The sequence below is a fragment of the Puma concolor genome, chromosome A1 (genome assembly GCF_028749965.1).
Source record: "Puma concolor isolate L17-30 chromosome A1, mPumCon1.1.hap2, whole genome shotgun sequence".
Lineage (NCBI taxonomy): Eukaryota > Metazoa > Chordata > Mammalia > Carnivora > Felidae > Puma > Puma concolor.
In genome coordinates, this window is record NC_141667.1 from 150,640,020 (window position 1) to 150,667,237 (window position 27,218).

A 27,218-nucleotide genomic window follows, 5' to 3' on the forward strand; every position below is an offset into this window, starting at 1 on the left:
ACCTACAGCTTCAATATGAACAACACGTGTGTGCCCACCTGCTGCCACTTGGTGACCGTGCACTCAATTACTTTGGGTAAGAATAATGATCATGAAGTCTGAATTTATCCATCTCGTGGGAAGCCTGCAGATAAAGCAATGAACTAGAACCTCATCATCCCTGGAGGCTTTTATTTAAACCTGCAGGTTTCTACTTAAGGGGTTAAAGTCACCAAACCATAGGGGAGCTTGAAATTCATTTACAACACACAAGGCCTTGTCATGTCTGCTTCTTGTTCCTTTTATTCTCATGTGAGAATGCTCCAAGAGTGCTCCCACCCACAGGGCCCCCCCTGGGCGGGTGTTTTAAGAGCTGGTGTTTGCTGTAGTCTGGCAGAGACTAGAACAAGGGTTCTAATCTTTCTGGGGATTCAGATCCCTTCAGGTTGGCTAAGTGACAGATCCTCCCCCTTACAAGGGTGCATCTGCCTAACGCCTGGCCTACAGACCTCTGAGGGTTTGGTTAGCATTGGGTAGAGGTGGGTGGCTGGGAGAGGCGCTTGAGGCCAGTTCTGCGATGGACTTTGGGCAGTTGGCAGGTGACAGGAGAGCTGAGGTTGTGTGACCTCCGTGGGGGGAGGGTGCTGACTTTAGCCAGCTGTTTGTGGGGACCTTGGTTTCAGCAAGCAGCAGAGGCCTGGGGGCAAATGGTGGTTTGCTCTCCCTCTTCCCGGTCACCTCCCTGTCACCTTTTTCTTAACCTACTGTCATCCCCCTTCTTTCCGTTTTTCTTAACCTACTGCCTTTCTTTTTTATCACTGGTTGTTCAGAAAGAATAAAAGTTATAATCCCATATTTAATTTTTTAAGGCTCCATGAGCTGAGTATTCTCTGCTTATCTGTTCCTTTAGTTATAAATGCATTTTCTTATGCATTTTTTTTCTTATGTTGGACCTTATAGGTTTGTAGATGCAAAAGAAAGTGTCTCTCCAGCCCCCCTTGGGTACTGTAATGGACAACAAAGACTAACTGGGTCTTCAGGGACAAACTGAGAATGTCTCCTTTTCCTAGCTAACTCAAAATCCGAAAAAAAATTTTTTTTTCTTAAAACAAACAAAGAAACTTTTCCTTTTGACTATGTGTCTAACCCATGGCTCTCCTACTCTTGACCCCCACCCCAGTCCGCCACCTGCCCCCTCCCTCCTTTGACAGATTTCCCAACAGCTGAGTTCCTGTACCTCCCCTGGAGCGAGATGGGGAGATGGCCAGCCTGGTTCCCTCAGCATTTCCCTCTCATCTGAACACAGCCGGGCAGCTTTCCTGTTCCCCTGGGGCCCCCTGACCCCAACCCCCTTGGGGTCGCTGCTGGAATCTCAGTGAGTAACTGACCTGTGCTCCTTCTTTCCCTCATCACCCATGTCCTTACCCTCTTGCTTCACTGCTGCACCAAGCTCAGCCTGGTGGCCTCCCCCTTCTTCCCAGACACAGTTCTGCTGCTACAGTGTGTGGAGCCTTCCTGACTCCGCTGTGTGGCCAGCAAGCCACAGAGGTGAAGTAGGGAGGGGGGCAGGGAAGGAAGGCAAGCTCTACCTTGTGAGGCTGTTTGGAGCAGTATGCAACAAACTGTTGTGGAATACTTAGAAAAGCACCAATGGCGTGCAAAGGAAAGGTACTATTAAACATACACTCGGGGCGCCTGGGTGGCGCAGTCGGTTAAGCGTCCGACTTCAGCCAGGTCACGATCTCGCGGTCCGCGAGTTCGAGCCCCGCGTCAGGCTCTGGGCTGATGGCTCGGAGCCTGGAGCCTGTTTCCGATTCTGTGTCTCCCTCTCTCTCTGCCCCTCCCCCGTTCATGCTCTGTCTCTGTCTGTCCCATAAATAAAATAAAAACGTTGAAAAAAAAAAATTTAAAAAAATAAAAAAAAAATAAAAAAAAAAATAAAAAAAAAAACAAAAAAAAAAAACATACACTCAGGCAAAGTTAATGGTAACATTTCACATGACAGAACGAGTGAGTGGGCCTCAGGTGCTGGCACGCCCAGCACCTGTGACCTCGGACTAGCTTGCACGTGTACCACGGACGTCTCACCGGGCGGCAGCTGGGGCCAACCAGACTTTGAGAAGAAGCCCTTTGAGAGACTCGAGTAGTCAAAGTACACACACACAGAAGCATTCAGGACAGAGAGGTGGATAGGGACAGAGATGGAAGGCAGGTAATGGGCTGAGGAACAGGGAACCATGGGAAGGACAAGCAGATCACAACTTCAACAGAACAGTTCTTTATTCTTAGAAGAAATACCTTGGGGTACAGAATGCAGAATTTATGGAACACGAAAGGAACAAAACCAGCAGAACTGCACTGCATACGGTGTCCGCCCCCTTTCCTCCTTCCCGAACCAACACAAACTAGAGAGAGTAGAACGATGGCTGGGGGTGGGGTGAGGAGTGCACACTAAAGGGGAGTTGTTTGCACAGCTCTGCAGCCTCTTGGTGCCATGTAAGAACCTGACAAATATAAAAGGACCTGGGATTACTAAAGGTCAGAGATGAGAACTCTCCCCCCTCGCTGGGCCTGGCAGCAGACGCTATGCAAATAGGCGCTCCTTCGAGGTGGGGCACCACAGCGATGCACCCCTCTTAGCACCCAAAGTGGAATCTCGGACACATGTTTATCCAAGCTGCGGCACTCCACTTCTGAAAAGTATTTTTAACCACTAAAAAATTTTGTGGCTGACCTTTAAATCAGAGGTCTAAATAAGGCGGTAGTCTCTAGGGCATGCTGGCGAACATCCTAGATGATCAGCCGTAATCAACTGACACAAGCAGGAGGCCCCAGAGCAATGCCAACCACCATCTGTTCGCAGTAAATGAACGTGACAGAGGACGAAAAGTAAAGGTCATGCACCAAAAAGCCAGCAATCCATGAGGGCACTGCTATCGACAGACAGAAAGTTCAGTCTGCAGACAGGCTGGTTGAAAATCAAGGATGGACAGAAACAAAGGCACCTAGGTTTTCTTCTTCCCTTACTCAGGTGAAGAAGGTTACAGTGAGCACAGATCCTTCCCTAAATCTGGGGGTGAGGGGAGGGGCTGCAGGGCGGTATTTGGAGACAGATTAAGAAACTGCTGCAGGAAGTGCTTGCTTATGTCAAGATTCCAGGGATAGAAAGAACAAAACCTGGCAGGAGCAGACAGTCTACAGAGCAAGGTCCCTGAGGAAGGGAAGGGGCACATCGGAACAAGGGGGTCCTCCTCCACCCAGACAGGAGGGGACGCTGCAGGCGTGGCTGGGAGGCAGGTGTACCTGAAAGCTTGCTGTCAGGCAGCTGAGAATTTCAGTATCTAACAACCATTATTTCTTCCGTGGAGGTGATGAGGAAGCTCTCCAGCAAGAGTGAGGAACAAAGGGATGAGCTGAGGTGTTTAAAGGAGACAGAACACACTTAGAAGTGTGGCTGTGAGGAATGAGAAGAGCTGACCGGGAAAGGGAAGGGCTCTAGGCACCACCCTGGGCCCAGTTGGGGGTCTGCCTGGAGTCCCACAGGAGGCAGGGAGGCACCAGTGCCACTTGGCAACGAGGGCTCAAGGGAGATGCTCGGTCTCAAAGACCTACAGGTGAGAGAGGAAGGGCAGGGTGTCCCAGGCTGAGGGAACAGAGTAGGCAGGGGCACAGGCCAGAAGCAACTTGAAAGTACTCTAGGGGAGCCTACCGGAAACCAGAGGCTTAGACAAGATTTGAAGTGAAGATGGGTATGTGAGCGAGGTCATCCTGTAAGGTCCGTGGTTCTCAACTGCTGACATCTGTGGTTGTCACAATTGTGTGTGGGGTGCTACCGGCATCTAGTGGGTGGAGCCTGGGATCCTGCTAAATATCCCACAATGCACAGGGCAGCCTCCCCCACCCCTCCACACCGGCCCCAAATGTCAACAGTGCCAAGGCTCGGAAACCTGGCTCCAGGTGAAAAGTTGTCAATTCTGGTCCCACAAAAAGTTGCTCAATGTGCAAAGTTGATTTTTACTGTACATGAGAATTATGCTATTGTTACCGTTTTGGTAAGGTGAATGGTTCTGCCAAGCATGTTGTGTGACACAGCTTAGAGAAAGCTACAACTTATTGAGGCTTAAGAAGTAAGCGGTACAGACACCAACCTGCTCCAAGGCAAAAGGGGAGCTCTGATATACAGGCAGTGGGCATGTCTAGTCCAGACAAGGACCCAGCATGGAAGACAGCTGACTGAGGGAGCAGTGCCCTAACTACATGTACAAGGAAGTGTTGCTAACCGTTGCCAAAATTTTAATACTCAAAAGCAGACCATGGACACAAAGGGTGAGAACCAGTTCTCTGGTGGCAGGAGCAGCCACAGGGATGGCTAAAAGCAGGCCGAGCTCTAGACTCTGATGGAGGGCATGCAGTTTCAGCATTGCTCAGGCACCTATTCAAAACCACACACCTGGGCTCCGTGATGTTTCTAAATGTTCCCCACTGATTCCAACACAGAGTCAGGTCTGGAAAGCACTGAATGAAGTTAAGAAAAAGGAGGACTAAGAACAAAATGCTGGAAAAGCCAATGCTTAAGGGGGCGGGGGGCATGGGGAGCAAGTTTCTGGAGTAATCCATCTTTGGCCAAGGCTCCCCTGAGGAAGACACCCTCTCATCAGTAATAAGCATGAATGGCTTTAGAGGCCTTTTGTGCTTACGTCCAGATGGTTCCTCTGGAGGAGGGACCCTGGCCTGAAATATGAAGATGGAATTTGGCTTCTTCCTGGTGATTCTAGTGTCAGAAGAAATCTGTGCATGTAAAAACATTTTTAAAAAACAGCTGAGAGATGATAATGTTTTATAATGTACCTACTAATCTTTTTCCTGGTTTGTACTTGGATGTGTCTTTCCTTCAGCCTCATGTGACCAATGATGACAGGTGAAGGAAATCTAATTATATAATTACACAATTTAGTTTTCTATAGGACAGTTTTGTAGATTATCCTTTGTATGTAAACTAGACTGACCTGACTTCCAGACTCTGGTTTTCTGTTTCAGCATATGGAATTATTCTTGAGTTTAGGATTAAAAAAAAACCAAACCCACAGATCTTTCTGGGTTCAAAATAGCCTCATGGAGACAAATACTGACATTTATCTTATTTGCTCCCATGTTCCGTGTTATTAGAAGGTCAGGGTCAAGTAGCGTGTGTTTTAAGAGAAGGGAGAAGGAAGAGGAAAAGTCCTCGATTTTCAGCGATTTTGTATTTTTCCAATCAACACTCAGAATTGTGCGTCTTACTGTTTTACAATCCCTAGCTTGAGATGGCGCTGTGGCAAAAATCAACATGCTTCCAAAGAACATCTGTTCTTTTTAGAGAGTGCCACAATACAGGTGAAGACCCTCTTTCTGGAGGGAGGTATGTGGCCCCAGGTGTGGAGTGCCAACATTCAAGGCTGACCTTTACTCGGACTCTGCCATTTCTGGATTGTGTGGCCTTGGCATCCACTAGGAGCATCACTGTCCTTCACTGTATGATGGGGAGAAAAGCACTGACCCTCTCCCAGGACAGCAAATTCTGAGAGCACAGAGCAGAGTGACTGGCCTGGAGCAGGCACACAGCACCCAGCAGTCCCCCACTGCTTGGGGGAAGCATCCGTCCAAGCCCCACAGTTCTGGTTTCCACCGCCAAGTGAGCATCACTGAGCCTTCGTCGGAGGGCCTAGTGATGTGCTCACATTTAATAGGGAGAGGAACAAGTGGCTGGTTTTGAAACCCATAAAAGTCACAGAGTTAAAAATTCTTGACCCTGGGGCACCTGGGTGCTCAGTGGGTTAAGGGTCTGGCTCTTTGTTTCAGGTTACGTCATGATCTCAGTTTTGTGCGTTTGAGTTCCGTGTTAGGCTCTGTGCTGGCAGCGTGGAGCCTGCTTGGGATTCTCTCTCTCACCCTCTCTCTGCTCCTCCCCGACTTGCACTGTCTCTGTCTCTCTCAAAATAAACAAATAGACTTAAAAACATACTTTAAAAATTCTTGACCTTAATGCTCTTAGGCTATGATGTGTCCAGATGTTTTTTCCCCTTGTGTTTCTCAAGGCAGAGAAGTCCGTGCAGTCTGTGCTGAGGCAGCACGGCCTGCTGCCGGCCACAAGAGCCATGGGTAAGGTGGCTCTCAAAAGCCAGTAGGATAACCACTCTGAAAGGGACACATGCAAACCACGTTAGGATTAGTCCTTTTTAAGCCAAGAAACCTGACATACTTGCAGGGGAGAATCCGGACAACATCATTCTGCTTATAGCTCTCAATGCAGACTGCGCAGTGATCAAAGTCTGGGTCTGTTTCCTGCAATGAAAAGCACAGGCACAAAAGTCACATGCTAAAACTAAAGATACACCTAAATAGAGGAGATACAATCCCGCTAAGAACTCTCCTGTGGCAACTATGGTAAGCAAGTGATTATGAAAAGTTATGAACAATTTTAATGTGTTTTCATTTGCTTACCTGTATTGACCCAAATTGCATCTCAACCACTCTTTGTTTTTAAACTATGTTGTAACAGTTAATACTACTTCTGTTTGTGAAGTGTCTCAGAAGTCAAAAAAACAAGGTTCAAATCCACTATTACCTTGGACCATCCTCTCACTCCCCCTCCTCCCACTGCTGCAGCACTGTTCTGGTCCAGGTCACTGCACACCTTCCACAATGTGCATCTTCATCAGAAGGGTCGTGTGACCACATGTCTAAGTACAGGCAGAAAGGACAGTGAGCCCCCAAAAGACAAAGCCCCAAGGACGGGAGCTGGTCACAGATTTGGGGTAGAGCATGGTCATGGCCCAACTCATTACTGGGTCTTTATCAAGGGTCAGGAAGAGTCAGCAGGTGTCTGGTCATGAGGTTAACTGGCTTCCTTCCTCATCTGTGCTGGAAAATGGATTCCCCTGAGTTAGCATTTCCAGGAGCCCAAGCCAGGAAGGGTGAGACACTTTGCTGTGTCGTGGCCACTTGGACTGAAACTCAGTGGGACAACACTTGGTAGGTCTAGGAGGTACAAACTAGGAAGAGGTGTTGTTCTGAATAAGGAAAGATTGTTTTGTGTTAGCCTGAAGGACACAGTAGGGAGGGACAGGCTACACCAGCTCCAGGGAATTTTAGATTAATGTGGCTGCTGGGCCAAGAAAGCATTCATAGGGGTGACCACTCCTCTGGGGTTGGAGGGCAGCTGTATTGATGCTGCTGTTATTTTCTGCAATGAAAAACTGGATATGGTGATGTCAAGGTGGTGGGAATAAAAATGAGTGAAGTCCAGAAAGTAGTGAAACTAAGGAGGATGGAAACTCATCTGAAATTATCCTCCCAGAGCTGTTTGTTAAAATGTGCCAGGGGGTAGGGCAGAAAACAGTTTGGGATTTACGCCTTTAGAGATGCAACTTTTTCATTTTAGATAACTGAGTACATTGGATGTAGGGTCTAACACCAGGTTGCTACTTTGTCCTTATAGAGCAGAAGCGGGCTCCACGTAACTGGAGACCTGACTGGGGAATTGTTGTCAGCAGCTCTCAGCCACAGCCTCAGTCACTGCTCTTCTCATTCAGTCCCCAAGGCCGAGGGCTCAACCCTGACACACTGTGGTCTTCCTTCCACCAGTCTAGCCTGCCATACAGAAAGTACCTTGCGAATGACACTCCTTCGAGATGTGGGCCTCCAGCTCTCTGTTTAACTGGCGAAGGGCTAAGCAAAGGAGGTGCGGCCAGGTTTCAGGAAGCATAGGGAGGAGAATGTTTATTCTTGGCCACTGAGTGTACCGACGGACCCATTAATTAGCATTCTTCCCGAAAGTATCCCTGGTTGCGGCAGGAGAAAGCTCCGTGGAACACCACAGCTGGGGTAACTAATTGTAAGTAGACCAAGGAAGCTGATAATGGCAGGAGCACCGAAAAGTCCAGGAAAGTCGAAAACAGCATGGAGGGCCTTCAAAGGAGGCATGCTAAGTGTAAGAATTCAAGGGGAGGTTAGTTTAAAATAAAGCAGGGGTTTACCTGGAGAAAAGGAATCACCTAACAAACGAGACACAGATGATTAGGATGTATTCTCTCCCACCAATCGAAAGCAAAACTACTTTATTATTTTTACAGTATTAAGGTTATTTCACTACTATACCTTGTCACCCTTTTTTACTGTTCTTGTTGTCAATTTGCTGATGGCTTTCTTAGCGGCATCTCCAAGACGACGCTATGAAAATTACAAAGAGAAACAGACTTTAAATGCAAGATCTCTGGATAAGGTGTTCTTTGTTTTTTTTTTTTAAAGGTTTTATTTATTTTGAGTGTCTGGGGCACCGGGGTGGCTCAGTCAGTTAAGTTTCCGACTTAATTCAGATCATGATCTCACAGTTTGTGGGTTCAAACCCCACGTCAGGCTCTGTGCTAACAGCTCAGAGCCTGGAGCCTGCTTCAGATTCTGTGTCTTCCCCGCTCCACCCCCACCAGCCCCCGCCCCACCCCAGTCCCTCTCCTGCCTGTACTGTCTCTCAAAAGTGAATAAATGTTAAAAAAAAATACATATATTTTTGAGAGTGTGCAAGTGGGGCAAGGGCAGAGAGAGAGAGGGACAGAGGATCTGAAGCAGGCTCTGCACTGTCAGCATGGAACCTGATGTGGGGCTTGAACTCATGAACCGTGAGATTGACCTGAGCCGAAGTTGGACACTCAACCAACTGAGCCACTCAGGCACCCCTCTGGATTACGTTCTTGATTTTAAAATAATTAAATATACAGTCCCTGTTATCTTACAACATTCTCCATGTCATATCATAGGAAATGGATTCTAAAAAAGCAGTTAAAAAATGTAAAAAACTGGCATTTTCCTCACAGATTCAGCATTCTGAATTGAATTAATGAATTATTCTGGTTGAATAATGAAAAAAGTGTGTAATAATGAAAAAAACCAGGTGTCCTACTCACTACTGTATTCTATATTTAATAAACCTTTGCAATATTACAGCATTATTGAAATCTACTTCTTGTACAGGTCACAGCACTACTACTGTTCTAACAGCTTTCCTATTCAGCTTCAAGGACGATTAGATGTATACATAAGCTGTCTTAGTAAAAGGAACCTCTGATGCGCCCGAAAATGCTTATCACGTTGTCAGGCACAGTGGAAGAGAGGTGGTCACGGGCTCTCCTTCTGTCTCTGCTACTACAATGCTCCATGATCTTAGGAAGGTGTGTTTATCTTTCCAGGGTTGGGTTGTCTGAACAGGTTAAGTTACGGAATCTCAAAGGCTGGATTTATCCAACATTTTGCCAGACGCTGCTAGCCCTGCTAGATACCAAGGACCTACAGGTGGAAAGACTGTGCACTCCTAATCTTGAAAAGTTAACCGAACTGAGGAACAGACCAGTCAACACATTTTAACTGAATGTTGTACAGCAGGGCATGCCCGAGTAGGGAGGCAGCACAAAGGGGGGTGGGGGGGGCAGCCTAACGCAGGTGGGTGGGACAGGGCAGGGGAGGCAGGTCAGGGAAGGGCTTGAGGACAGGATGCCTGAGCTGAGGCTTGGAACACTCATGGGAAGTAATTTGATAAGAAAAAGCACAGGGGTAGGAGGGGGAACTCCTAGACAAAGGAATGATCTAATAAAGATAAAGAGGTGTGAAACACAGGAAGGTGAAGGAAATTATCATTTGCTATGACTAGGAGGAGCATATATTTTATTGTGCAAATGAGAATGTTTTGAGAGTCAGAGGGCCCTACCAATAATCACCTGGGGATAGGAGGTACAGACAAGCACACGGGGATAGGTGGCCACTACACACAAGCAAATCCTGAACTGTGGGAAGAGGCAGATGCTGAGGGTGAAGGAGGTTGGTGGGAGCTAGAAGAGAGGACCCTGATTTTATATCCGGAGGATTACAAAAAAAAATATTAGAAACATAAAAAATTTAGGGAGATTTAAAAAAACACACAAAAGAATTCAATGAACCATATGCATTATGTATCCACATGTAGCTTCAATGATCAATATTTTACCTATATTCTTCATCTGTCCCCTCCTCTTTACTGTGCTAGGGGACTTCAAAGCCTATCACAAGCATGGTATCATTTCCCCCACAACATCTTCACTGACAGGACTTTCGTTTGGTGCCACTGTCTTACCTAACAAAATTAACACTAATTAATCAACATTATCAAATACTCAGACCTTACTACAATATCCCCAGTTGTTTCCAGGATGTCTTTATATAGTTGGCTTGTCTGACTCGGAATACAAAGTCCAAACATTGCATTTGGTTGCTGTTCCCCTCAAGTCTTTCCTAATCTGTATAACGTATGTATCTTTAGCATTATGGAAACAGAACTGACTTAAACTGCATGTTTAATGTTTATTAATTTTTGAAAGACACAGAGAGTGCGAGCTGGGGAGGGTCAGAGAGAGAGGGAGACACAATCTGAAGCAAGCTCTAGGCTCTGAGCTGTCAGCACAGAACCCGACATGGGGCTCAAACCCACGAACTGAGAGATCATGACCTGATCCAATGTCAGACACTTAACCAAGCCACTCAGGTGCCCTAAACTGCATGTTTAAAGTGTACAATTTGAGGTTTTGACATGGCCCTTGAAAGCATCACTACCATCAAGACAGCATCCCTCATCCCCCAATTTCTTTGTGCCTCTTCCTAATCCCTTCTTCCTGCCACCATTCCACCCATCCACTTTTTGCTTTTTTCAGAGTTTTACACAAACACAATACAGTATTACAGCATGTACTATTCTGCACGAAGTTTCTTTTACTAGGCATAATTATCTTAAGACTAAGCCGTGATGTTGAGGCACCTGGGTGGCTCAGTCATTTAAGCGTCCGACTCTTGGTTTTGGCTCAGGTTATGATCTCACAGTTCGTGAGTGCAAGCCCCACAGTGGGCTCCATGTTGATAGTGCAGAGCCGGCTTGGGATTCTCTCTCCACCACCCTCTCAGCCCCTCCCCGACTTGTTTGCAAGTGCACGCACTCTCAAAAATAAGTAACAAATTAATGCATATTGTTGCATGTATCAATAGTTCATTGCTTTCTTAGGCCATGAAGTATCCCATTACACAGATTATACCACCGTGTATTTATTTTTTTACCTGTTGATGGAACTTTTGTATTGTTTCCCAGCTTTTGGCTTCAATGAACAAAGCTGAAAACCACTTTATTTACTTGTACAAATCTTTGTAAAGACCTGTGCTTTCTTTTCTCTGGGGTAAATACTTACAAAGGAGGGAAGACCAGCTAGTATGGTGGGTGTGTTTGGCTTTTCAACAGGCTGCCAAAGTGCTTTCCCATGTAAGTGGACCATTTTATGTTTCCGTAAGTTGTGTATGAAAATCCCGGTTCCTCCACATCCTCACCAACACTTGGTATGGCCAGTTTTTTTCATTTGATTGTGATCACTCTAAGAGGTGTGTAGTGGTTATCTCAATGTGGTTAAATTTGCATTTCCCTAAGACTAATGGCAGAGAGCATTTTTTTCAGGTACCTCTTTGCCATGTGCATATCTTCTCTGGTGAAGTGTCTGAATCTTTTGCCCATTTTTCTACTGAGTTGCTCTCTTATTGACTTGAGAGAGTATTTTGCATATTCTAATCACAATTCCGTTTGTATATATCTTCTGTCACTCTGTGGCATATGTTTCATTTTTTAAAAAATGTTTATTTATTTTTGAGAGATAGACAGACAGAGTGCGAGCAGGGGAGGGGCAGGAAGAGAGGGAGACACAGAATCCGAAGCAGGCTCTAGGCTCTGAGCTGTCAGCACAGAGCCCAACATGGGGCTTGAACTCATGAACTGTGAGATCACAACCTGAGCTGAGAAGTCAGACACTTAACTGACTGAGCCACACAGGTGTTCCTGTGGCATAAGTTTTTAATTTTGATGGTCAGTTTATCAATTTTTCATTTGTGGACTATATTCTGGTGTCATATCTAAGCAATTTTTGTCTAAGCCAAGGTTATAAGACTTTCCCTTATTTTCTTTTCTACAAGTTTTATTGTTTTAGGTTTTGTATGTAGGCCTCTGATCCATATTGAGTTAATTCTGTATATGGTGTGAGGTACTGATCATGGTGGTTTTTTGGGTTTTTTTTTTTGCATATGCTACCCAGTTCTTCCAGCACCAATTGTTGAAAGGGCTGCTCTTTCTCCACAAAATTGCCTTTGTACATCTGGCAAAAACCACCTGCCCATAAATGTGTGGGACTGTGTCTGAACACTATTTTGTATCATTTATCTATCATTAAGTAAATATCACAATCATTAATTTCTTGTAGTGCTTTGTAAGAACAAATTTGAAATCACGTGGTGTTACACCTCCAACTTCTTTTCCAACTTCCTTTTGGTTGTTCTTGACCCAGGGCACTCCCATAAGAATTTTAGGTTAAGCTTGTCAATTTCTATAAAAAAAGTTATTTGGGATTTACATTATGATTGACTGCACTGAATGCACAGATCAATATGGAAAGAAGTGACATCTTAATAGTATTGAGTCTTCCCTTGAACAATGTATCTCTCTCCATCTACTTAGCTCTTATTTAATTTCTCTCAGCAATATTTTATAGTATTCCCTGTACAGGTCTTGCACATCTTTTGTCAGATCTCTAATAATTTCCTGTTGATTCTATTGTGTTTAATGCTAATGAAAATTGTACTTAAAAAAATTCAATTCTCATTTACTGCTTGTAGAGAAATAAAGTTGATTTTTGTATATTGATATTGTATCTCTCAACCTTGCTAACACCCATTTATTAGTTCCAGAAACCTTTTTACAGACTCTATCAAATTTTTTACAGACACTAATGTGCTTTGTGAATGAAGACGGCTTTACTTATTCATTTTTAATTTTTTTAATGTTTATTTTTGAGAGAGAGAGAGATTGAGCAGGGGAAGGGCAGAAAGAGAGAGGGGGAGACAGAATCTGAAGCAGGCTCCAGGGTCTGAGCTGTCAGCACAGAGCCCAACATGGGGCTTGAACTCATGAACTGTGAGATCACGACCTGAGCCGAAGTCAGATGCTTAACCGACTGAGCCAGCCAGGTGCCCCTACTTTTCATTTCTAATACAGGTACCTTTTATTTCTTTTCTTTATTCCTTGCTGTACTGGTTAGAACTTCTGGTACAATGTGGAAATAAAATTCATCAGAGCACAAATCCTTCTATTGTTCCTAATCTTAAAAAGCATTTGATCTTTCATCATTTAGTACGATGGTATAGCTGCTAGTTTTCCTTGGATGCCCTCACCAGTTTAAGAAGTTACCTTTAATGCCCCGTTTGCAAAAAGTTTTATAATTGGGAAGGGATGTTTGATTTTGGCAGATGTATTTTCCTCCATCTACTGAAACATGGTTTTCTTTTCTTATTCTTTTGTTTGTTTGTTAAAATGGTAAATTACATTGGTTAATTTCTTAATGTTAAAACAGCCTTGCATTCTTGGGATCAATACCACCTGGTCATGATGGATTACCCTGTTTACCCATTACTGGGTATGATTTGCTAAAATTTCTTTAGAATTTTTACATTTTTGTTCAAGAGGGATTCTGGTCTGTAGTTTTCTGTTTTGTAATGTGTTTATCTTGTTTTGGTATCAGGAAGATGCTGGCTATATTTAAAATATGGAGTTCCTGCCTTTTCAATTTTCTAGAGTTTATATATTTCTTCCTTAAATGTTTGACAGAACTTACCAGAAACCACCTGCCTGGAGATTTTTTTTTTTAAGGTTTTAATCGCACTTTTTTTTAAAGGTTTTAAGCGCACAAGTGCACTTTCCTGATAGACACAGGGCTATTTATCTTTTTATCTCACATGTGCTCTGGTCATTAGTGTCTTTCATGCAATTTGTCCATTTCATAGAAGTTGTCAAATTTATTGCCATAGAAATATTCATAACATTCACTGGTTATCCTTATAATCTGTAGTGATGTCACTGCTCTCATTTTTGATATTGCTAATTTGTGCCTTCTCTCTTTTCCTCCTGATCATTTTGGCCAGAGGCTTATCAATTTTATTGATTTTCTCTTAGAGCCATTATTTTCTGTTTTCTAATTCACTGACTGCTGCTCTGATCTTTTGTTACTTCCTTTCTTCTGCTTACTTTGGATTTAATTTGCTCCTTTCCCCCCAGTTTTTTTTTTTTAATTTTTAAAAGTTTATTTATTTTGAGAGAGACAGAGACAGCATGAGTTGGGGAGAGGCAGAGAGAGAGGAGACAGAGAATCCCAAGCAAGCCCCATGCTGCCAGTGCAGAGCCCAACGTGGGGCTTAAACTGTGAGATCATGATCTGAGCTGAAACCAAGATGCTTAACTGACAGCCACTCAGGTGCCCCTCCCCCAGTTTCTTAAGGCATCAGCTGAGAGTATTAATTTCAGAACTTTCGTCTTTTCTAATATAAAGTACAGCTTTAGTGGAACTTTCAAAATTCTGATATTCTGCGTTTTCATTTTCATTCAGTTCAAATGATTCTCGAATTTCCCTTTTATCTTTATCTCATGGGTTATTTAAAAGTAAGTTAGTTTCTAAATATTTGAGTTTTTCAAAGATTTTTCTGTTATTGATGTCTCCATTTAATTCCAAGTGGTCGGAGAGCATATTTTGTTGGACTCGAATCCTGTTAAATCTATTGAGACTTGTTTTATGGCTTAGAGTACACGTCAAAAGAATGTGTATTTTGCTTTTGTTGGATGGATTGTTCTTTAAATGTCAACCAGGCTGAATTAGTTATGTTTAAATCTTTTATATGCGCACTGATTTTCTATCCACTTGTTCCTTTAATTACTGAGGGAGGGGTGCTGAAATTCGGACTATAACTGCAGGTCTGTCTACTTCTCACTGCAGCATCCTGTTAGTTTTCACTCCATGTTATTCTGAAGCTTTCTCAGTAGGAGCACCAGTGTTTGGGGGCCATGTCTTCTTACCAATCGACTGATTTATGATTAAGAAGTGACTTTTATCCCTGGCAGTAGCTTTGCTCTGAAATACTAATCTACTTTATCTTGATTTGTGATCTGTTTTTCATTCTTTTGACCTATTTGTATTTTCATATTTGAAGTAGGTTACTTGTAGGCATCATATGGTTAGGTCCTACTTTTTTTTTTATCCAATCTGTTAATCTCTGCTTTTAATGGAGGTGTTTAGACCACATACGTTTAATGTGATTATTGTTATGGTTATGATTAAGTCCATCATCTTGGTATTTCTTTTGTCCCATCTGTTCTTTATTCCTTTTTTCAGTCTTCTTTTGGATCGAGTATACTTTTCTTTTTGAAAATTGCGTTAAAATGTATATAACATAGGGGTGCCTGGGTGGCTCACTTGGTTAAGTGTCTGACTGTTGGTTTTGGTTCAGGTCACGATGTCACGGTATGTGAGTTCAAGCCCTGTGTCAGGCTCTGTGCTGAGTGTGGAGCCTGCTTGGGATTCTCTCCCCTCCTCTCTCTGCTACTTTCCCGCTCACACTCTCTCAATAAACATCACACACACACACACACACACACACACACACACACACACACACACACACACGTACATATGGCATAAAATTTGCACCTTTTAAGTGTATAGCTCAGTGGTACTAAATACATTTATGCTGTTGTGCAGCCACCACCACCACCCATTCCCATAACTCTTGTGAATCTGAAACTCTACAACCATGAAATAACTCTATGTTCACCACTCCCTCCCAGCCATTGTGAGCTGCTATTCTACTTTTTGTCTTTACAATTTTGCCTATTCTAAGTACCTCATATTAGTGGAACCATACAGTATTTGTCTTTCTGTGACTGGTTTGTTTCACTTAGCCTTATGTCTTCCAGGTTCACCCATGTTGTAGCATATTTTCCTTTTTAACGCTAATGATATTCTGTTTTATGCATATACCACATTTGTTTATCCATTCATCTGTCAATGGACACTTGGGTTGCTTCCATGTTTCAGCTATTGTGAAGAATGATGCTATAAATATGGGTGTACAAATATCTCTTACAGACCCTGCTTTCATTTTTTTGGGGGGGGGATACCCAGAAGTGGAATGCTGGGTCATGGGGTAATTCTACTTTTAATTTTTTAAGGAACTTCATACTTCTTTCCATAGTACTTGTACCATTTATATTCCCACCAACAGTGCACAAGGGCTTGATTTTCTCCATATCCTCACAACATTTATTTTCTGTTTTTTGTGTGTTTGTTTGTTTAAAGCAGGCTCCATGCTGGGTGTAGAGCCCAACATGGGGCTTGAACTCATGACCCTGAGATCAAGACCTGAGCTGAGTTCAAGAGTTGGGTGCTTAACTGACTGATCCACCCAGGAGCTCCATGTTTTTGTTTTATTTAAATTTGCTAACTGCAGTATTAGTTGTGTGTACAATTTAGTGACTTAACACTTACATATGACCCTTAGTGCTCATCACAAGTGCACTCCTTAATCCCCACTCCTTAACCCATTCTCCTGGCCACTACCCCTCTGGTAAACTATCAGTTTGTTCTCTATAGTTAAGAGTCTTTCTTGTTTTCTGTTTTTTTGACAGTAACCATCATAATGGATATGAGGTGGTATCTCATTGTAGTTTTGATTTTCATTTCCATAATGATCAGTGATGTGGAACATCTTTCCACGTGCTAATTTCCATGGCCATTTGTATATCTTTGGAGAAATGTCTCTTTACATTCTTTGCCTGTTTTTAAATTGAGGTGTTTACTTGAGTTTTAAGAGTTCTTTATATATTCTGGTGATTAACCCCTACTCAGAGATAATAGGATTTGCAAATATTTTCTCCCATTCTGTGGGTCGCCTTTACATTGTGTTGATTGTGTCCTTTGATGCACATAAGTTTTTAATTTTGATATTGCCCAACTTACCTATTTTTTTTAAAATTACTTGTGCTATTGGTGTCATATCCAAGAAACCACTGCCAAATCCAATGTTGAAGCCTTCCCCCTATGTTTTGTTCTAAAAGTTGCAGTGTTAGCTCTTATGTGGAGGTCTCTGATTCATTTTGAGTTAATTTTTGTATATAGTATAAGGTAAGTGTCCAGTTTCATTTTTTGGCATGTGGATATCCGGTTTCCCCAGAACCATCTGTGGAAAAGACTGTGCTTTTCCCACTGAATGGTCTTGGCACCCTTGTTGAAAATCATTTGACCATATATATACATGAGGGTTTATTTCTCTGTGCTATTCTGTTGGTCTGGGTCTGTCTTTATGCCCACACCACACTGTTTCGATTATAGTAGCTTTGTAGTAAGTTACTAAATCAAGAAATATGAGACTTCCAACTTAATTCTTCTTGAAGATGATTTTGACTGTGCAGCTTAGAGAATAAAGCCACCATTTAAGGACCTGGGGAAGATGCAGGAAGAGCAAAATTGGAAGAATTCAGTTTAGGGTGTATGAAGTGTGACGTCAAGCATAACGAACACCAAGAACGGACTACTGAAGAGAACAAACAGGTCATAGTGGCCTTGATGAGAGTTGCTCAGTGGAAAGACAGGAAGAAAAGCCTGACTGGAGTGGCCTTTAACTGGCACAAGGTGGCGGGAGCAGGGTCACTTCTAAATCTTACCAAGTTTCCTCAGGAAAAGGCCCAGACCAACTTTAAGAGTGGAAGTTTTGTTTTCAACAAAAGCAGGTGGAAGGGTTAGCTATAAGTAGGTGGGGTCAAACCACTAACGGTAGCATTATTCTAACCGGATACAGAGTCAGCAGCTGTGCTGAGGCAGTAAAGGGAAGAGAAAAAGGGTTCTGACAGTCTTAAGAGCCAGGGAACTCAGAAATCACCATAAAACACCTCCCCATACCCCTGAAAGAGACTACTCACTAGACAGAAGCCTCAGCAAGTAACTCTGAGATACACCCAGGGACATGGGGAGATTTCTCAGGCTCCCCGTTTACAGAGAAGCAAACAGAACATAACACGGGAACGCACTAAGAGGTAAGATCAGATCATCCAGGGCAGCCCATTCCCCTGAGGACCTGAAACACCAACAACTCCCAAGAAGAAAGAGCCCTCCTTGAGGAAAACCAGACCTGGGACTGAGCAGGGCAGGAACCTGGGGTAACACAGAGAGAAGCTTCTGATACTAGAGGAGATGGATCAGGAAGTCCTGAGGGGAGGGGGCTCCACAGAGAGGTGCAGCACAAGACGGACCCCCCAACTGCTCAGTGCGGAAAGCTACCCGGACCTACATCTCCCCAACATGTATGACATTCTCCTCCCAAGTACAGAAGTTACATCATTTAACATAAGGAACAGAAGATTATGATCACATCTCATACAAAGGTATCATAGGGAGAAACATGAACCAATTAGCCTTCAACAGACAATGAAAAGCACAACAATGTTTTGTTGTTGAGCTGTAGGAGTTCTTTATACATTCTGATATATGCCTGTTAGGAGATATGTGATTGGCAATAATTACCTTTTAAAGAAATTTAAATTAAGAAAAACATCAGATATTTTTGCACTTAATAAATACATTTCTGGTTTTCTTCCCTGCTTCTATGTACTTTCATATATCCACTGATGCCATCTTCCTTCTGCCTGAAGGACCTATTTGTTTGTTATAAATGTGTATTTACTTTTCAGACAGAGAGCGTGAGCAGGGGATGGTGGTGGTGGAATGGACACAGGATCCGAAGTGGGCTCCATGCTGACAGCAAAGAGCCTGATAAGGGGCTCAAACTCACAAACCATGAGATTATGACCGGAGTCGAAGCTGGACCCTTACCCCACTGAACCACCCAGGTGCCCCCTGAGGGACCTTTTTAAAACATTTCTTGTAGTGTAGGTCTGCTGGAGATTAACTGTAATTCTTTCAGCTTTGTATATGTGAATTTCACCATTTTTGAAAGATGTTTGGGTGCACATAAAATTAAAGATATTGCTCCCCTGTTTTCTCCCTTGTACAGTTTCCAATGAGACAACTGCTATTACTCTCTTTATTTCTTTCTATGTTTTTTTGTCTGACAGCCCTCTTAGCTCATTTTCTTGGGGAACCCAAACACATGTATACTGGGCTGCTGGAAACTGGGATCTGCTCTTTTGGAGGCTAATTCTCTCTCTGCATTTCATTGGGTGGCTTCTATTGCTACGCCTATAGTTTGCTAATTTTTTCTTCCATAATATCTAATCTGCCATGCCATTAATCCCAGTCGGTTTATTTTTCATTTCAGGTATTACAATTTTTATCTCTACAATTTTGATTTGGGCTTTTTGAGGGGGAGTAATTATCTTACATGTCTCCACTTAATTATCTGGATACAGGTGTGGTAGGCAGAGTACTGGGTCCCCCAAGATGGCCAGATCCTAAGCCCTGGAACCTATGAATATGTTCTGTTACATGGCAAGGGACAACTTAGGTAGCTGACTTTAGGACAGGGAGCCTGAGGGGCGCCTGGGTGGCTCAGTCGGTTAAGCATCTGACTACAGCTCAGGTCATGATCTCGTGGTCCGTGAGTTGGAGCCCCACGTTGGGCTCCATGCTGACAGCTCAGGCCCTGGAGCACTCTGTCTCTCTCTCAAAAATTAAATAAACATTAAAAAAATAAATAAATAAAACAGGGAGTCTGAATTACCCAGTGGGACCACTGTGATCAGAGGGTTCTTAAAAATGGAAAAGGGAATAGAAACAGAGAGATGGTAGTGTAAGGGCTCAGCTGACACTGCTGGCTTTGAAGACGGAAAAACAGGGCCATGAGCCAAGGAATGTGGGTGGCTTCTGAAGATTAGGAAGAGTTGGGAGAGATTCTCCCCCAGAGCCTACAGAAAGGAATGTGGCCCTGACAACATGTTGGTTTTTAGTCCCGTGAACCCCATGAGGAGGCACTGTCTGCTGGGTACTGTTCCTTCCAGTCCCTTTGGATGGTCTTCCCCAGCTTTGGAGACTTTGCTCACAGCACTGGCTGCTCAGTACTCTGCTGAATACTCAAGGTGCATGGACCTTTTACAGATGCTGGGGCTTTGTCTTCTCTGTGCATTTCCATCCTTCCCAGGACTGTGTCCCATGAATGCTAGCTACTCTGTTCTTCTTGGATTCTCAGTAATGACTTTCAAATAAGGCAGTCCACTCAGCTCTGCCTTAGTTTCCCCTCTGTGCACTGTGGCCTGGAAACTCTTAAACACATGAAGCTGGATAATCCTCATCTCTTGTCTGCCATTGCTCAGGGATCACTGACCCTCGTTTGTTGTCTAGTCTCTTGAAAACATGATTTCATGTATTTCTGCTGTTGTCTTTTTCCTTCCTAACTGCTGTTTCAGGCAGGAGGGTAAACCAAGTTCATTATCTGATTCTATTTTGGCCAAAACCAGAAGTCTCCACCATACTTTTTTTCTTTTTAATGCCATTTTAAAACGGCAAAACTGGGTTATTTTTCTAATAGAATGTCCCACATTCTAAATTTGACTGCTTGTTTCTTCCTGGTGTCACTTTACTTGGTCCATTTCTTATGAAACAGTAGCTAGATTTAGGTTCAACTGCTCTGGCCAGAGTATGTCCTGGGTGGTGCTGTGTGCTTCCCAACGTATCCCAACGTGAGGACATAGGGTTAGGCTTCCCTGCCCTCACTGACATCAAGCACAATCAGTGGGTTCAGACTCTGTCAGTTCAGAAAAAGCTCCCTAAGTCTTTCAGCAGATTTTATAGCGTCCACTGATGATCACTGCCTCAGGCTGTCATTTCACCAAAGGTTACAAAATGGTGATTTTCTAATTCATTGATTAGTTGGCGTTCTTCTATAATGAACCTCCTCTCACCAACTAGTTGGTTATGATGTAATAACATAATGTGTACAGAAGACACAGGATGAATCGTTTTTAAAACTTGATTTTCAGAATAGCAAGTTGGTTCTCTAACAGACTCCAGTTTCCATCAACTGCTGTATTTATTCCCTGGTGCTTCTGTCTCACTTTTGAATATGGAGAGTTCCTCTGAGAAGGCACCCAGGTCCTTTTGACACCACCTCAGTAGTCTTCCTTGTTTTCTGGCACAACATTCATCTTATACATTTGCTGCCCTAAATGTGGAATAACCCATTTCTCCAAGGATTCCTGGTTCCTTTGAGAGGGAAATGGCATTTAAAGGTAACTTTAGAGGTGTCTGGCTAGCTCAGTAGGAAGAATGTGTGACTTATGATCTTGGGATTGGGAGTTTGATTGAACCCAATGTTGGGTGTAGAGAGTACTTAAAAATAAAATCTTAAAAAAAAAAAAAAAAAAGATAATTCCAGAGCAGTCTGGGGATGGGATGGAATGGAATGGGACAGAGGCTCATTGTTTTATTAAGGATGTAAAATGGTTAATTTTCTTTATTTTTAAATAGTTATTTACTTTCTAGGAAAGCGCAAGCGGGGGAGGGACAGAGAGAGGGAGACAGAAGATCTGAAGCAGGTTCTGCGCTGACAGGCTGACAGCAGTGAGCCTGATGTGGGGCTCAAACTCACGAACCGTGAGACCACGACCTGAACCAAAGTTGGACACTCAACTGAGCTACCCAGGTGCCCCTAAAATGGTTAATTTTCTTATTTTTGAGAGAGAGAGAGAGAGAGAGAGAGAGAGAGAGAGAGAGAGAAAGAGAGCGCGCGCAAGCATGAGTGGGGGAGGGGCAGAGAGAGGGAGACACAGAATCCGAAGCAGGCTCCAGGCTCTGAGCTGTCAGCACAGAGCCCAACACGGGGCTCGAACTCACGGACCGCGAGATCATGACCTGAGCTGAAGTCAGACATTTAACTGACTGAGCCACCCAAGCTCAGTTAATTTTCTAATTAATTTCTAGTTAATTTTCTAACTTTGCCATTCCTTATACATTTATTAGTTGGAATTCTTCTATAAACAGGTACTGTTACTGCGTTGTCATTACATGGACAGAGGAGCTCTGTAGTTTTTAGGAAAAGGAAAATAAGCCAGGAAGGAGTTCACACTATTTCCAATTCAAAAATAAGATTACAGTGTCATCACTTAATGTTTTTAATTTTTTTTTTTTAAGAATTTTTTTTTCAACGTTTATTTTTTTATTTTGGGGACAGAGAGAGACAGAGCATGAACGGAGGAGGGGCAGAGAGAGAGGGAGACACAGAATTGGAAACAGGCTCCAGGCTCTGAGCCATCAGCCCAGAGCCTGACGCAGGGCTCGAACTCCCGGACCGCGAGATCGTGACCTGGCTGAAGTCGGACGCTTAACCGACTGCGCCACCCAGGCGCCCAATGTTTTTAATTTTAATATTTTCTAACTCTGAAAATCTTGGTTCCTAATATCATCAACATAATTACTTATTTGCTTTATCCTGCTATACATATATACATATATATATAATTTCAAATAACAATCAATACAACAGTAAGACTATTAAATGCAGCTGTTTTTTTTTTTTTGAATCCTCAGACTATATTCCAGTGACATGGACTATCCAAAAACAGTCCCCTGAAATAACTCCTTTCTCCATATGGGTATGCCTCTTGAAATATATTTAGCTTCATTTGTTCCCATTTATTTTCAATTTTGATAATTTTGTCTTCTGTTTAAATTATTTTAAACAGTCACGTGGTTCCAGAGTCAAAACTATAAAACCAGGTACAGGGAAGTCTCATTTCCATCCCTAGTTCCTCCTAGTTCCCTTCCCCCTAACGTAAGAGCTCTTTAGGATAATTCTGCTTTTTCCTCATATTGTTTCCTTTTGGAAATAAAAGGAAACGCATATGCATGTGTGTACATACGTGATATGAATATCCATTCATATGGATGTATTTTCAAAGCTCTTTCTTACCATCAGCTGGTACACTAAAACTGTTCTGTACCAAGAGGTCTCCAGAGGCAGCAAACCAAGACCTTCAGATTCCCCTTCTCTTCTACAGCTACCTACTACTTCAGTGCATTCAGAGTTATTTCACGGTGGAGAGTTCTAGTTTATTCAAGCAGACTCCTACGGATGGACATTTGGGTGGTTTGTCTTGATAGTATAAAGAATATCAAGATGGATAGTACTGTATAGATGTCTTTTTTCACTTTTGTAAGGCTACATTGCTACAAGTGAGGTTACTAAGACAACTGGTAAGCACATATGCATTTCTGCTGGATATTACAAATTCCAGCCCCCTCGCCCACGCCCCTCCCCTGCCTGGAACTGTTTTGCATTGTCATCATCAATGTATGAGAATGCTGGTTTCCCCACTACCTAGTCAAGAGAGAATGTGGTCAAATCTCAGAATTTTTTTTTTTTTTTTTTTTTGCCAAATTTAAGTACCATTTGCATTTTTCTAAGTGAACTATCCATTTTTTTATTTGTCCATTTTTTTTTCTATTGGGATTTCAGTCTTCTTTATATATATCAGGGCTGCTAAACCCTTTGTAATGTAAGTCACAAATGTCTCATTTTAGTTTGTCATTCATTTTTCCTTTAAAAAATTAAAACATATAGCCAAATTTATCATTTTTTTATTGTACTGTATTCTGAGCCATAATTCAAAGTTTTCCATGTGCCCCACCATAAAGGAAATTTTAGCCCACATTTTCTTCTAATCTTTGTAGTTTTACCGTTTACAATTAGATCTCTGATTCATCAGAAATTTATTCTGCTGTACAATGTAAGAAATCGATCTGATTTTCTTTTTTTCCAGTTGCCCCACAACCATTTATTAAAAATGTTCATCCTTCCCCATTGATTTGAGATGATGCTTTTTATTGTATACTGTGCTTAAATTTCTACATGCAGTTGTGTGTTTATTTTTGGGTTTTGCATTTTGTTCTATTGATGTGTTTATTTGTAGGCTAACTTTTATTATTTTTTTAAATAGGTTTCATACCCAGAGTACAGCCCAACACAGGGCTTGAACTTGCGGCCCTGAGACCAAGACCTGAGCTGAGATCAAGAGTCAGACGCTTAACCAACTGAGTCACCCAGGTGTCCCTAAACATTCTTTTAAATAAGAGGCTTTAATATGTATTATAAAACTTGGTGTGGCTAGGCACCCATCGCTGCTTTTCTTTTTAAGGGTTTTTTTCCCCCTGGTTATCCTTACTTATTCTTCCATGTGATTTTTATAATTACCTTATATTTAATCCCAGAAAAAATATCTGAAGGTAATTTTATTTAGATGCAGTTAAATGTATGAATGACCTTTGGGAGAACTGACAGCTTCATTGTACTGAATGTTTATCTTCAACAAGAACAAGGTATATCAGGAGCGTTTTGTATGTTTCTTCTTGTGGGTTTTACACAGTACTTGTTAGTTATGCTCATACCAGGATTGAGCCACCCACCTACCCATCCAGCCATAAACACTGCCTTCCATCCCATTATATTTTTTGATTTTTCTTCTGTACATGCATTTTATATCCTGCTCCTTTACTAGGTTGTTCCCTTGTTTTAGTAGGGTTCCATTGATCCTTTTGGGATTTTCTGATAGACAGTCCTATCAACTGAAAACAGACCTACTTTTCCAAGTCTTATTCATCATACTGCTTTTTCTTATCAAACTGCTTGGGCCAATACCTGCAGCATGACTTTAAATAGGGCAGCTCTGCTCCGTCTTCACATTTACCTGTTAAGTAAGATGCGGGCTTCCAGGCTGAGTGTGTGTGCACATGTGTGCTACTGAAGCCTCGGGGCTGAGCTGCCCCATCACCTACTGTGCTCTCTGAAGCTCCTGAACAGGCTTCTCAGGTCTCTGTGTTGGCTGTTGATAAATCACAGCCTGTGCTTTCACCAGCGGTTCTCAGACATGTCTGCTGGGGCTTGCGCCTCAGAGCGGAGCCCTGTCGCTGTGACTTCTGATTCTTAGGATCACCAGAACTACCCCCTTTCTTCCCCTGGCTACCTTCTTTGGAGCTACTGTGTAGGTGCTGCTGCTGCTGGCTGTCTGGCTGAGTCACTCCTTTCTCTGGAGTTCTTGGAGGCACCTGTGGCCTGGTAGCATCGAAGATGCTATCTGAGGATTTTTCCTTGTTTTATCCTGCTTGCTCTCTATTTTTTTAAAAAGGCTTTTAGGGATATTAAAAAGAAATACCCTACTACTTCCATCTTGCTCAGATCAGAATTCTGCTGAAGAATTTTAAACAAAAGAGATCTGGGTTTTGGAGAATTCAGGCCTGGCCTCCTGAGAAGGTCTGTGACACAGGGAAGACTGGAGGCTCTGAGACCTGGTAGGATCTAGGGCTTCGGAGAGTTAGGAAGGGCCCGAATCAGGCCAGTGGGTGCAGGGGAAGAGGAGAGGACAGAATCCAGAAAGATTTAGAAGGTAAAACTGGCAGAACCTAATGACTGACTGACATGGGATGGGGGGGGGGGGGGGAGGTGGCATGAAAACAGTGGGTGTTAAAGATGGCTGGCTCAGCTCTCTAGCTGGGTGACAGGCTCTGTGGGAATGGTACCCCATTAAGGAATTCCAGAAAAAGAGGAGCCAGTGCTGGCGGGAGAAGGGGTTCAGCCTTCAGCACGCTGGTAACAATGCACGCAGGGTGTCTGAGAGAGTGCCCACGAATATTTGGATGTATCACCCCTTCCACTTCTCAACTTCCAAAATCTCCTGTGGCAAAAGGAAAAAAAAAATCTCTTCTCTGTATTTGATATTAACGTCAAATGTCTTCACTGTAGTATTTTTCATGGGACTTGGCTTATGTTACTACATACTTCTTGACCCCTCCTTCAACATTTCCAATCACTCTGTGACAGGTATGCTTCCGCTATGGTTTTGGTCTTTTACTTGAATCTGTCTAAAAGCCATTGCTTTTTCCCCTCTTGGTTTTAATACTATTTGTGTTCTGCTGACTCACAACTTAAGATGGAGCACAAATCCCTTTGTGAAGATCATTTTTTATTAAATTCCCTTACTTATACCTGACCACCATGCCATTAAGTCACTGTTTTTCAAGGTATGGTCTGTGGGGCAAATGCTTTAAATCTACCTTGGGGGCTTAATAATAATAATATGAAATGATGATATTTATAGTAACTAAGACTTATTCAGTACATACCACATTCTAGGTACTGTTCTAGTAAGTTTCACACGTACTGACTCATGTAATCCTCATCATCATTTTAACAGAAAGTAACTACATTATTCCCATTTTACAGAAGAGGAAATTGAGGTATAGAGAGATTAGAACTGGTAAGTAGGTCCTACCTAGACTTCCCGATTCAGCCTATGGGGGAGATGTTTTGGGAATTTGTAGTTTTACAATGTCCCCTTCCCCACCAAAAAAAAAAAAAAAAAAAAAAAAAAAGTGCTCTCACACGATTCTGTGGATGCACAGTATCCAAAGGTTTTACATTGGTAGAAAACAACTCATTCTGGGGTACCTGTGTGGCTCAGTCGGTTAAGCATCCGACTCTTTGATTTAGGCTCAGGTCATGATCTCACGGTTCATGGGTTCAAGCCCCATGTTGGGCTCTGTGCGGAGAGCGCGGAGCCTGCTTGGGATTCTCACTCTCTTCTCTCTTTCTATGCCCCTCCCCTGCTTGGCTCTCTCTCTCTAAAAATAAATCAACAACACTTAAAAAAAAAAAAAAACAACTCATCCTGCTTATTACTCAAACAGGAATAATTTGTTCACAGCCAGCTGGTCCACAGCATATCGAGGACAGGTCTCCGTAATGAGACTCAGCTCAGGTTTCTCTTTTCAGTCCTCAGGAGTCTCCCAGAGACACAGAGCTAGGTTTGTATCAACGTGCAGCAGGGTTCTCTTCTAAACACTGATATAAACACTGATGAAATCCAGGTGCTATGAAAGCTATTTTCCCGGACTGAAACCACCTGGTAGACTGCAGCCTGTCACTCATCACAGACCACTTTTTGTCCCTTTTGTCTAACAGAACTATCCCCATCGCCTTTCCAAGATACCGTGTGTCTATGTCCTGGCCCCTCCCCCCAGTTGGCTACATAACCCTGCTTTATTAATATTACTTTCCTTTGCTCTTTGATATTTCCAAGAGCTCCTTCCCCCTAAGCCTCTCCTGTCAAAAAAAAATTTTCTATCGCTCCACTGCTAAAAATCCTCATTTGATGGCTCCTCACTGCTTCAGTGCGAGATTTGAGCCCTTCATCTTGTTATGTCAACACATGTGTCCGGGAGCGGCTGACAGGTTCAGGTCCCCTCCCCACGATTCCTGATGCCATTCAACTCTGTCCCTCCTTTCATCCCTCCACAGCTCTGTGGAAAATGATCTCTTTGCCTGACTTTCCTGCCAGCCTATTTGACAAAGTCTTATTCATCCTGTAAAATTCAGCTCAAATGTCACTA

General features: G+C 42.9%; 1 protein-coding gene across 3 annotated transcripts in view; it reads right to left on the reverse strand.

Moving 5' to 3' along the window:
* Positions 1 to 27,218, reverse strand: part of RNF130 (ring finger protein 130) — a 137,520-nt gene that overhangs the window by 41,695 nt on the left and 68,607 nt on the right. For all 3 annotated transcript variants that reach the window (XM_086706484.1, XM_086706485.1, XM_086706477.1), the window contains exons 4-5: positions 8,116 to 8,187; positions 6,218 to 6,300 (exon numbers count right to left, since the gene is read on the reverse strand). In XM_086706484.1, coding sequence (XP_086562610.1) covers positions 6,218 to 6,300; positions 8,116 to 8,187 — 155 coding nt within the window. The remainder of the gene's footprint in view (positions 1 to 6,217; positions 6,301 to 8,115; positions 8,188 to 27,218) is intronic.